The sequence below is a fragment of the Haliotis asinina genome, chromosome 14 (assembly GCF_037392515.1).
Source record: "Haliotis asinina isolate JCU_RB_2024 chromosome 14, JCU_Hal_asi_v2, whole genome shotgun sequence".
NCBI classification, from domain to species: Eukaryota; Metazoa; Mollusca; class Gastropoda; order Lepetellida; family Haliotidae; genus Haliotis; species Haliotis asinina.
In genome coordinates, this window is record NC_090293.1 from 12,075,837 (window position 1) to 12,089,784 (window position 13,948).

The 13,948-nt window shown below is 35.7% G+C and overlaps 1 protein-coding gene across 1 annotated transcript in view; it reads left to right on the plus strand.

Moving 5' to 3' along the window:
* Positions 1–13,626, plus strand: part of LOC137260922 (PHD finger protein 23B-like) — a 16,365-nt gene extending 2,739 nt beyond the window's left edge. Inside the window, exons 3-5 of the mRNA XM_067798475.1 lie at positions 147–248; positions 7,749–7,896; positions 8,118–13,626. Of these exons, the coding sequence (XP_067654576.1) occupies positions 147–248; positions 7,749–7,896; positions 8,118–8,341 (474 nt within the window). The 3' untranslated portion in view covers positions 8,342–13,626. The remainder of the gene's footprint in view (positions 1–146; positions 249–7,748; positions 7,897–8,117) is intronic.
* Positions 13,627–13,948: the final 322 nt, after the last annotated feature.

Consider the following 13,948-nt stretch of genomic DNA (forward strand, 5'->3'; position numbering starts at 1 on the left):
AACCTTGGTCCTAGTCATAACCCTATTAAATATGATGTTAAAGATTTACCGGGTCCTTTTGATTCAACTTGAACTTTTTGAGGGAAAAATTTGATATTTCAGTTTCTGAAAAATGTTCCTTAATTCCACGTTGTTTGTTTTTTCAGATGAGCACATCGCCTCATAAAAAGAAAAGAACTAAAGAAGATTTCATGGATTTCTGTGCGATGGTTTTAACATACACCCAGTATGAATCGCATCGACAAGATGTAAGTATAGCTGAGTATTCTTAAATTTCACTGGTGTTTTCCATGATTTGAAATGTTATCACTAGTGCTGGTTACCGATCACAATACATGTACTGATAATCAGTTGTCAGTAATCAATAACAATGTTTACCTACCACAAAAATTATATATGGGTAATAACAGGACATAATCATGACATTTTTCAAAGTGAACAAACACTGATTAACACTGATACTTCTGATGAAGTACATACAAGTATGTTTACATTGCAGACAGGAAACTACATCAGTAGCTATCTTTATTTAACAAACATTATGCATTAAGTGATAAATTCAAAAGTATGATTTAATGTTTCATTTTTCATGATTATCAGTTAGTCTCCCAATCCCATCGATAATCGCTGGTGATCAACTATTTTATCAGTTGCCCCGGCACTAGTTATCTCACATTAATACTGTTAGCTGTGACACCATTTACTTTAAAATCCTTTACTGAAAGGACCCAGCAACCAACTGTTTGTGATTGTGCTTGATGTCATTGTTCCATTCTCCGCTGTTGTTTTATCTCCAAAACTTAACCCTTCATACAATTCTGCTATGTTAAGTATAGTTGTGTGGGTGTCTTGCCTGAATCAAGAAAAAAATACATTAATATATTCAGTTAAAAGTCATTTTCTTTCTTTTTTTTATCTGTACTACCCATCAAAAGTTTAGACTCGCTTGTATAAATGTAGCCACTGACTTCAGTCATCTGTTAAATTTTTCAAAATATTGCACACCAGTTAAAGGTACTGCTTGTACATGAACTGATGTATTGTAAGTCAAATTCATTACGTTGAAAAAGTTATCATCTTAAGTTCAATAAATGATAAAAATTAGTGAACTCTCAACAAAACTTTACACCTAAACACAGCTATTCACATGCATGATACGTCTCAGCAATTCGATGCATGATCCTCGTGCAATTCACCTGCATACTGTTTACATGTGACTCACCCGAATTAATGGAGAAATGCATCTTCGATGTAAAAATATATACATAACATAGTCAGTACTCGAGGTGAATCCAAAAATTTTTATGAGTAGTATATTTTGATCCAGTTTCTAATTCAGTTTGTTTCGTGGCCAGTATGGTCTTAGAGGTGTCCACTCTTGACATTAGACATATTTGTCACCAGCTAATGAAGCGATTCGCATTCTACTCACTATACAATGTCACATGTGTGACTCAGCATGTTTCTACTTGTATACAAATTCTAAATGTCTCCAGCTTACATTTTATGTAATAACTCCATTTGTGAATGCTGTCATTACATGGGAATAATTGTTTCATTTATAAAAATATTGTCCAAATGTACGCAACTAAGTATGGCTCAGATTTCAAAACATTCTCATTTATGACATATGGACAAGCTGTGAGGTATGTCGTTGCTTGAAGTATAGAAAATGTCACATGCTGTGAGCAAACATTAATTACACACAGAATTTTGGGTATCCTTAAAGCTTGTAGAATGTTTGAAGTGTTTTTAACTTTGAAAGTCTGCAGCAAAATGCCTACATGCTGATATGAGAGGTATGTTCAAAAGTAAATATTGAATTCATATAATCTGAATATATTGATGTGAAAAGAGGCATATGTGTATGGAGGACTTCTTCATGTGCATTTCATTTTGAAATTATTATTTTTTAGAATATATGGTATAAATGTTTGAGTTAATCAACATTTGTGTTATGGCGGCTTATGTCTAAATAAGGAGAATGATGTCATTATGTTTGATAAGGCCTCATAGTGACAATTCTGTTGCATGTCACTTTAGGATGTACTGGATTTGGGGATCTAAAGTATTTTATAATCACAGAGGAATTGTTAATTATTTCACAAAGCAATGTTTTGTCTAAAATTTCTAAACAAACTGCAAGTGAAACCAGTAAGTTCCTTGTAATCTGTTACACTCAGCTTCTTGTGATTTATATGTACATAATACTTCCAGCAATGCAAGCTCTGACTATTTGACCAATGGTATGCACAGACTACCATTTCATTAATCAATACTGTCTTTTGATGAACAGGAGAAATTTTGTCAAAAACCATCGAAGAGCACTTGCTGAGAGTTGTATATGAAAGAGAGGGTTACCACGAGGAACACATTTCCTATTAGATAATTGTCAGTCCAATATATCCTTTTTGCTTTGTCTTAAATGATTTGATATTTTTCAACAATAGCATGAATGAAGAACTAAAAAATATATGCACATGAAAAACCTAATTTTGTATGTTTTAACACCGAGGGCAGTTGATTGGCAGGTTGTTATCAACATGTTAATATATTTTAACACACTGAAATACTGGGTTGTATTAGTGCCTGTTTACTGTTTTGTTTAGTATTTACTAGATATAGCTGCTGCTACTTTTGTTGATTAATTGGTTTAAGTTCCCACTCCCAACGTTTCAGATATGTTTCAACCACTTTTGTTGTATTAGTGCCTGGTTACTGTTTTGTTTAGTGTTTACTAGATATAGCTGCTGCTACTTTTGTTGATTATTTTGTTTAAGTTCCCACTCCCAACGTTTCAGATATGTTTCAACCACTTTTAAACCCTGCACTCAGTACAGTATCGTTCAACATTAAAGTCTCTACCTCTTTATTGTTCATGCTATCAGTGAAATCAATGTAACAATTGTACAGCTGTGTCATTTGATAAGACTAAAAGCATGAACTGGGATACCTTTCTCCAACTTTGGTATTATTAATGACATTTGATGTCAACTTTGTGGCAAGTACAGTGTTCATGATAGGTGTTTCAAAGTTACAGGACATGGGGTGCTGTAAGGTTCAGATGTCTGTCTGACTCGCAGAAAATTCACAGGGCCCATAGAAAAAAAATTGACACATTTTCAGATTTAATTATTTCTTATAATTGGCATTGAAATTATTATCAAACGTAAAATTTATAAACAAACAAGTTTGACATGTCACATGTGACATCTTGTGTCAAAGTCATTGTGAAATATACAGTCGGACACAGAGGCCAGTGAGTTGTAGACTTCCACCTGGCCGTCTGCAAATCTGCCAGAGGTGTCAGAAGGTCAGGCGCTATTGATGAACACTGCAAGTACCATCCTCTGAGCATGTCTAGTTGAATCCCAGGTTCAATGTATATTCATTTATGTTCATAATGTTCTGACAGATAGACATGTTTATGTTGTACTGCCAGAGTAATGTTGTATACCATGTGTCTGGTTGTCACCAGTTTACACTTATTTAGAGAGTTTGCATACGGGAGCTTAATCACGTTACTATGTCAGAGTAAGAAAGTATGAAGTTTCCATTCAGTGTTTGAGAACGGATACGCGTCAAGGGTTGGGTTGCAAATAAACCTAAGATTGCATTCACCTTTTCAGAGACTTGAACTAAAACTGGTATTGCTTCAGACCTAATTTTAGCATGCTTTTTAAACTAAACCCCGATAATTATCTCCAGAGGTTCAGGGTATGATAGTCTCAATGGCTGGCGGTCCTGATAGAGGAGTGGAACTTGTTTTTCTTTTTCGTCCTCCTCTTCTCAAAAGATTATGGTATTTTATGTGTTGTATCTGATGATAATCTAGGCACTAAGATAAGACATTGACTGCTGTTTCTAATTCGTTTCTTTATTATTGTCTTTCCTACAGAAATGGCCTGGAAATCTGAGGCATGTTAATATGAAACACTTAGATCTCAACTGAGAATCATTGAGAAGCTTCATTAATGTGCAAAATATGAAAGTATATGTATTATCTTGACTCCACATCCCAGTATGAGAAATGGTCGATTACCAGCAGTATATCTGAGGCTAATCATACCAATGAATGTTTCTTCCTTACCATTACCAAAAGGAAAATATCTTTTAAACATTGAGAATAAAAACCGATCATTGTTCCAACAAATGAACTAATGTTAAACCTGCTCCATCACTGTAGTGACCAGACATGATTATGATGTAGATTGAAGTATTTCACATGAAAACAGGGATATGCTATACTCATGTCATAGGCCTGGGCATCCAAATTAAATTTGTTGCAGAATAAACTCCTACTAACTCATTTAGTTCAAGTGACTGAGCAAACAAACCCTTTTGAAATTAATGCCATAAGACAATTGTATACCCATCATGCAGTGGGTTTTTCTGTTAGATATATCTCTAAAGCATGTTCAAAATGTGACCTGGCATTACATTTTACTTTCTTTCTTTCTGTCTGTTAAGAAGCATACATGCAGCTGAAGATGGTCAGGAGGTTCTTACCAGTGCAGGGCACATAAAACTATGTTTATATTTGCATTACATCGAAAAAAGGAAAACAACCCCTTTAATGCATTAGATATTGTGTCAAGACTGTGCCCCAAAGTTTCACTGTGGGAAAAGAATTATGATTATGTTCACTTCAATTTTGTTGTACAATGTTAAAAACATAAGTACAATCTAGCTGACTTGTAGGGTGGGTTTGAAGTTTTATATTTTATAATCTTGCGAAGACTGAAATTATGGTTTTGGTTTTACTTCCCCAATTGGGACATTGAAATTTTGTACTATAGTTCAAACACCACATAGTAATAAATAGAGGCTGCCTGCAAAATTAATTTTGATGTGAAATCCGGTTTCCATGGAAACCCATTTTGTGTGAAATCTATTGTAAGCGACACAGCTGTTGCTGATAAGCTCAGGTTTACAATGGGCAATGCGCAATATGTCCTCTTTAGAGCTATAGAGCCTGGGCTGCATGAACATGCAGTGGATATGAAATATTGGTTATTGGTTGCAATGTTTTAGTGGATGGTCATGATATATTGTTATTCATGCAATTTTTGTTGTTACATGTTAATTGTTATTACGAATAATACATTAATAATTAATAGTTGAGTCCAATAAAAGTATAGAATGTTTGGGCAAGTTGAAATTAAGACAGTACCATCATCTTTAAACATTTTTCAAGTCAGATAAGTTTATTTCTTGAAGAGAGTCCTTTCTTCGGGAACGGAATGTCAGTCCGTTCTCAAACATGTAATGAAAAGTGTCTGCCATAACTCTTATTCTACACTGATAAAGAAAGGTCACTCATTACTTTCTTACACAGACCAGTTCCTAGTCAGAAATTATAGTATTATCCAGAAAAATAACATCCCAGATAAACTGAAGAATGTGTAGGGGTTTTTTTGCTGAACATGGTTAGACAGGACAAGCCATGTGTTAGTGCAGGGCAAGTGAAGATGCATCAGGACATGTAAAATGAGTGCAGTATTAGTACATGTATATGGGTATACAGAGGTTTATTCTTTCTGTGATACCTGTCTCAGGTAATTCATCCTTTTAAGGCTGTGTCAGATATACAAGGTTTCCTGCAAACATGGTCAACTTTGGTTTGCAGTTACCAAATAACAGCTGTTCTCGTGGTCCTATTTATACTGTGAAAATTATCAGCATAACTGTTGTAGATATGTCAGAATGAAATTAGAGTGTTATTGCTGCTCAACACTTTCTTGTGTTGCATGTTTATTAAGCAGCACTGTCATTCTACAATAATGCATATATTTCCTATGCTTTAGCTAATCATAATTTGTCAGTTAAGGTACTGAGTATTTTCTGTTGTAATGCCTTGAACTGCTTGCTGAGCTTGGGTAAAACACCTAATGATTTATGGTTAAGATTGTCATAATTGATCTCAAATAATCTTTTTTTTACATGGCTGATATAACCATGTTTAATTTTTGCTTTAGAGAAGCTGTTTCGGAAATGGTATCCATCACATTGACTTTAAATAATCCACCAGAAAAGTAGGCTACAGTATCAGAAATTCAGGATATGTAATGAATGAATGGAAAGGCATTTATGGAAAAGAATGGAAAGGGTCATAAAAACATGTGACTTTAAAAATATACTCCTGATTGAGGTGATGCAAGCTAATAGCTATTTAGCAGTTTAAAATGCTAAAATTTGTGTCAACCCAAACATATTTCCAAAACCCCAAAAGAATCCACTTGGTCATAAATAACAACACAATATCAGTCAAAGTTTTGTTATTTTATTCAGAGTGATCGCTGAAAGATAGGGTGTCCATTTTAGGAGCAACCTTTGAGGGAAATACTCTTGTTGTAATCTCAGTGAAGATTTCACCTTGATAAAATGTCTGCTGACCTCTTAAAGTCACTTATTTACACTCAACATGCATGGCAATATGCTGTAGGCAAAGTTATGAACTGTCATTGCCAATATGGTGAAAAATTATCTCATTACCGGTGAAATCTCGGTGAATGTTACCAGCTAAGAGGCCAGAGAGCAAGCTGACTGCGGAATATGCCCGCCCTTTGCTGGCAAGGTGAAGGTCAGATGAAGTAGGCTGCTATAAATAGCTTTTGACACACATCCTCATTTCCACTTGGATTGTGAAAATGTCATTACTGGCAGTGTTTTGCGTTATTGCCCAAACCTGAAGGAGAGGGGTTTGAGAGGAGCTTACCTGATATGGCTGAGTCAGAGTTTTCAGAGAAATGGGTGAATATGCATTTACAGAGCTCAAGATTGTTCAGAGGCATAATCCAGGACTGAAATCTCAACTGCCTGGTGGGGGCAGTTGGCACTGAGCCAAGCAGGGGCTTATAGTCATGTGATACGCTGGCTATTTCTGATTGGCTGTAGTCTTATCTGCTTGACCTCTGGGTCAGTTTGCAGTCTGCAGCAAAGAGTGAAGTTGTTTAGCTATCAATCTATAAATGTCAGTGTATCTTTTGCGAAGAAACTAATTGCATGACCAGTTTTGTTAATATATGCATGCAGTATTGCAAGGCCATATTGACATGTCATGATATGTAAAGAGACTGAGTGAAATGAGTGCTTTGAGTGGCAGTTCTTTGAAGACATTCATATGCAAATCTGGCTGTAGTAAATTGAGATCTGCAGCAGCTTGTCCTGAATGTACAAGAAATGGCTTCCCTGTTTTGAATGGATATTATTTTTCACTCTGAATGGTAGACATTACTACATTTATAACAATGGTAGTATGATGTTTTGTTGTGTACATATATCACCTGTGTTGCAGACAATGTTTGTATTTACATAGGGTGGTTTGAGAAGGTGCAGGAAAGATTTGAGGTGTGGTGGAGGTTGTGGTTGCTATGGAAACCATTATTTGACCTTTCATTGTCTGACCCAGCTGAAATATATAAAAGTTGGTATTCAAGAGCATGCAATGCCCCATTCATAATTTATGGCTGTCTGTGTCTGTCCCTGTTTGTGTGTATGTCAGTTTGCGTCTGATGATGAGGTGGTGGGAGTGTCATCAATTAAGTGCACATGTACTGATCAGGTCAGCTATTTTGTACATAAAAATATCAATTTTATTGAAATTTGGATTTGTATTTGAATGTGTATGAAATACATCTCTTGAAAGTTCATTGAATTTACTGTTCATTTGAATCATGCATCAGTAGGTCAAAATATTTTTAAAATTACTACCTACAAAACTCTGAGACATACATTTCCTGTTGCAGGAAATGCGATCAACTGACAATGTCAGTCCACTTGATAGTGGAGGCAGTACAGCAGAGAGCTATGAAGCAGAGTCCACCGAGTCGGCAAATTCTACTATGTCTCTTTCTGAATCTGAGCATTATGGTTCAAGAGAAGACTCAGAACCAGGTATGAATAATATCCATGTATTTAATCCTTTGCTACAGATAAAAATATAACATGAGAACATACAAATGATAACTATCTCCAATTTCAGCAACTAACCTTAAAGCTATATCTATTGAAACTGATACCATTAGCAAGATCACTCTATTTTGCAATATGATTTGATTGACTCAGGTATGTTTCTAAGTTTGCAACATCTGAAAATGTTTCTGTTTCTGTTACAGAAGACGATTCTCATGAACTCATCACATGCTTCTGTCTGAAGCCTTATGCTGGGAGGCCTATGATTGAGTGTAATGAGTGTTTAACATGGATTCACCTCTCTTGTGCTAAAATCCGTAAAACGAACATACCTGAGGACTTCACATGTCAGAGGTGCAGAGACGCTAAGTTCACAACACGCAAGTCAACTCGCATGCGAATTGAGAGCAAGCGGATAAGCACGTAACACAAGTATCATGTGCGACTGAGAGACATATTGTGATATTCTCAGAGGGAAGTCTTTCGGGTGATGTTCTTGGCAGAACATGGGCATTACACTGCCGCTCAAGTGCTATGGACAGTCGACACATTCCATGTTTGTGAACCCTCATCGTTCTTGTTCATTACATGTTATCAACATGTGTTCATTTGAAACATACGTTCATCATCAAGTTCTGCTTTCATGGAAGGAATCTGCAGACAGAATTACTTTCCCTTATATCGCAGACCTTTGTTGCAGAATGAATGGTCTGGTTCTAATGGATGCAAAGGTCATATGGAAATGTCAGTTTATTTCAACGTAAACACATATAGCTTTTCTTTGATTGATATTCAGTAAATGAGTGATCCCGTTTCATCCTGAACAGTGGCTTATATGGTGTTTAGGCAGTGTAAATGATACTTGAACATTTGATTTTCACTTCAGATTCGATGCTGCCCATATTGACTATTTTTACAAACGCCTGGCTCTTCAAGGTCTTTTAGAACAGAAACAAAAAAATCCTGTGAATTGAATTTTGTTGTTTTACATTTGAAACTGTGAGAGACACTTGCTCCATGTTAATCAACAAGTTGGTAGTTTGAACTCAGTTTCACCACAGAAGTCCATGTTCACTGCCATGCCTTTCTTGTGATTGGATTTAGTCTGTCTGTAGTTGTCACTATACATGTTTTGCAATATTTGTTGTTTGCTAAAATAACCCTTTAAAATGGACATTACTGGTGTTGTACTTAGAATTAACACACCTTTGAAGATCAAAGCACAAAACACATCCTCCATGAAAATTTGTCAGATCTCAATTTGTTGAAAAATGCAATAATAGATTAGAAGCTAGTGATGGTGGACATTGCTATAGCCATGTGTGCTTCAGTTCTGTTGTTGCCAAGAGACAATGTATCCATCAACTATCAGATGGATTATATTTTGTCATCATCTTTTTTACATGGAGATAACTTGTGACAGGGTAATGTCCACTTTTGTGTGAATTCTGAAATCTCGACCACATCACAGAACTATTTCACAACAGTAACTTTAACCAGTGTTCATCCAGCACATCCACATTGAGCCTTTATTCAGTGAACTAATTCGTTAATTTTTCTTACATGTTTGGAAGATAAAACTTCTCCATGCATTTGATAAAGAAACATATTTTTATATTGATAGTAATGTAAAGTGTAGGTTCTTTTTGTGGGGTGAAACACATATTTTTTGGAAACGATCAAGTTGACGTGATTATTTTGTTTGATACAATCAATAAAGGAAAATTTAAGTTGAAGTGGAATTTTTACCAGTTACAATTTTGTTTCTGTGAAAGATTTTATAATGTACATGAATGTATATTTTTCCCAAGGTTTTATGAGTAATGATTTTGTTTTTTTGAAAGATTTTGTGATGTACATGAGCTTATATTTTTTCCGATCATGTGTATGAAGTATGTTGAAGGAGGCTTCTGATTAACAGTGCCCACACTCAGCCTAGGTCTTAAATTGGTGCCATGTGTGAAACTGGGACATCGAATATTTTTGGTATTAGGAATAGTCATTGTTTGATCTACAATGGAATCTGTCTAAACCAGACTTTTGTGGAGACCAGTATAACGTCATTTAGATACTGCACTCCAAATGGAAAAGAATAGGTTCCACTGTTCATCATAACACTGGAGATATCAGGACTGAACAATCTGGCCATGGTTGTGAACTGAACCCTGGCTAGTTGTCTCCCTTTAAGAAATGTTGTATTTTGTGAAGATTAAGCGGGATGATTCGTATTTGTAGGCATCTGTCTATGAAAATGACTTGGTTACAGCAATACATCTGATGGAAGAATTGTTTCTTCACTTAGCTAATTTATCAAAACCATTTTGTCTCGTAATGGTTTTTATTTAATATTCTTGTGTGCTTTTTTAAGTGTTAGTTAGAACATGCAGTTAATATATAGAATGTGAAAGTAAAGAGAATGAGAGAAAATATGATGATTGCTCCTTCAAGCAGGTCACTGTTCATTTCTATAAATTCAGTTAAAGATATGATTCATTAGGGATTAAATTACAATATGGAGCTGAAATATTTTAGAATTATGTTAACTGACACAGTAAAGGCATTTAAAATCTTGCATTTACATCTACTCTCTTCATGGATGTTTGCATGTTTATTTATTTTATTATTTAACAGATGCTTTTGTGGACTGATTTGATTACAATAAATCTGAGTTAATATTTTTTTGTCAATATACATTTGAAAAGTTCAGTAACACATACCAATTAGTGCATAGGTGATAATACTTTATGAATATAGCTGGAGCTGAAGGAAAAGCAAGGTGTTATCTGAGGAGCTGTATAGCTCCAATATGAAAGTTAATTGATATTCTGTGAACAGCAATAAAGTGTCTACATGTTGTATCTTTACATGCATTTGTAATGTCAAAGCTGAAGTGCCATATTTTCACAAAGGGAGGCAATTCACTCAACCAGCATCAAGAGTTTACATGTACAGTTTTATTGACATACTGTGTAAGATTTAATATATTGCTTTTACAAAGTACCTGCAGACATGTTGAGAACTTGTATGAAATCCATGTATACAATGCACATGCAAGTGCTGTTGTGAAAGGAAAGAGTATTGTCCAAATGTACAGTTAGTTAGCTTTTGTACTAAACGTATGATAATTCAAGCATCACAGTATTTGGATCATGGGTCTTGGCTATATCAACCCAGCTTAAGCTTTCCACTCCAGGCCTCCAGATAAGGGACATATCAGCGTATGTACGGATAAAAAATATGCCCCATACAGTATGAAATAATTTAGACAACGTAGCAGGTACGCACCACAGCAATGGTGTACAGTCGCAGAATCATTTACAGACATGTTAATTTGAAAAAGCATTCTGTTACTGTTTATTGACCTGTTTACACAAGCGTAACAATGTTGAGGAGCACATGTGAAACGAAATACAAGATTACTGATACTCCATCAAAATTCCATTCAGTGCTCCAAATGTACTTTAAGGGTTTATGTACTCCAATATTGAAAAATAAGGAGTACATTCTACTGATGTTGAAAAATTATCTGGAGCCCTGCACTCTATAAAGTCTTTTTTCAAAGACTGTTTACTTTATTGAGGCACATTGGTCCTGTTGTTAGATTATCTGTGGCTGCATCTGTTGTGTGAGTGGGGTGGTTATGAGGTTCACAAACGTGTACTTAGAAAAGTTACAGGGCTCAATGATTTGTCTTTGTTAGCTTCAGTGGAAAGTTTGTCAGTGGTCTGGCTTACATGACTTTGTATCAAAGCATCCAGATGAAATGCCAAATGCCTATGCACCTATCATTTCATTTAATTCTGTTCTAATTTCAAAAGATGACAGAATTAAATAAAAACCCACCTAAAGGTTACTCCAACTAGCTTCAAGGCTACTCGCGTCAGAAACAAACAGCCTTATCTGACTGCATAATACAGACAGATTGAACATAAAGACGTCCATCAGGAGAGGTTTTCAATATGTATTGGAACTTTAGGTAGGTATATTGGTACACCCTAAGCAAGAGGTACATACTGACACTGTGCCAGTATATCCTCAAAACCAAAATTTTGCTCGAGATGAGGCCTTGAAAATGAACATGTCCAAATTAGTCTCCATCCTTTAAAGAATTATAATTCAGTTGCCTTATGAGTTTCCTCAGCCTAGATGTGTCTTTTCATCCTTGCTTATCCCTCGTATTTCATCTCCCTTCTACCAGGATATGTATTCAGAATAAGTAGGTAGTGACGATTGGTATTGGAAGTATTGGAAGTGACGTCACTAGGTCTATCTGTGGTATTAGTGAAATTTCTCTTCTCACGAGCTTAAACTGAACAACGTAATTGCTTCTTCCAAACCTGATTGCAACAAGATGCTGTTGCAAATGTGTGAACACTCAACATGTAATTTGAAAGAAGAGGGTTGGTTACAAATACATTGAGTATATGTCAGGGATGTCAATCCCAAGTGTTCAGTATTTGAAACCATTCACGACAGAAAGACTTCTAGTGATATTGTGGTTTGTAGCAGTCACAAATGTAATACACCAATGTATTATGACCAGAGGACTATATTTGGAGCCAAGTAGGCGTGAGTCCAGAACGACTATTTATAACATTTGAATGGAGATATAATACACTGCATAGTGGTGGATGGCCTAAACTTCTGAAACTGTCTCTAGTTTGTATGGTTAGTGCTGTCAGTCATCATTACACAAAGAGCAGTCATCAGCCTGCTTTCTCTTTGATCATTCTAATTGTTTACAAGATGTTTACGGATTGTTGGGTGATTTGGTAACCAGGTAATTTGTGAGAAAATGCAAAGAACATCTGTACTGATTGACTTAAACAAGTTTTGCATAATACTAATACTGGCTATTTTGGAATTCCATCATGTTTGGGCTGGTACATGTTCATGTTGAACACATGATGCAAATATTGCCCTTTTTGTCTTGTGAGGAGAATTTCAAAAGCTGTTTTATTGGAGATATCTATCTCATAAGAACCATAGTTGATTTCAGAAACCTATCTCAGAGTTACAGTTTCGAGAAGTATTTTCTGATCGAAATAGAGTTCAGTTTAAGTACATTCTTTCCACATTGTTGAACCAGGGTATGATTCACCAGCATAACTTATTTTTAGACCTGTATCATAATTTCCTTACTTTTGACCATTTATATCTAAGATTATTGTCTTGAAATGGGTCAGTGGACTAGCCTAATGATGAAGGCGTATGCTCGTTGCACTAAAGGTCTGGATTACTGGAGTATTGCTAAAAGCAGAGTAAAACCATACTTGCTCACTCACTGACTTGCTCACTCACCATCTTCAAATGAGTCCCAGTCACCACCTTCAGAATTTTTTTTTCATTCAGTTACAACAGCTGAAAACCTTGAGTACATCCTGTGTCCAACACTAAGTCTGAGATAACTTCTAAGTTCTATGTAGGGTACTGCTACTAGTTTTCTAGGTATATTGTTGAAAACTTTACAGGTGGGTATTTGAGGTTTGTGTAAGAAATATGATAGCCCAGAGTCCATAGATCTTTGTAAAACATTGGATATGAATGAAAGCTGGCCTGCTCTGGTCATTGTAAATATGTACAGGTCATTTTTTTTTTTTTTAAGATGATGTTGCACATGCTACAAGAGCATTTTGTCTTTTGTAAATCATTGGACGACTGTTGCAACAATTCATAGTGTGACGAAGTTAATAAAAGCTAAATTTATGAGAACAATGTGTCTTTGTGATTTTTCATGAATGATGTACGCAGTGTCTGCTGTGACCCAGAGGAATAAAGCAATTGCCACAACAATGGTCCAGCTGCCTTATTGTAGATCCAAACTGTGCAGTGTTGCACATTAAATGAAACACAGACACGGCAAGGGACACCTGAAATGTGCTTCACACACAGTACCCATGTAGGGAATCAAAGCTGGGTCTTCGGCGTGACCAACTGCAACCATTAGGCTACCCTACAGCCCCAAATCAGAACTGGAGAAAATGAGTCACTGGGGTGCAAAGTATTTATCTGAACAGAATCGAAATGTTTTGTA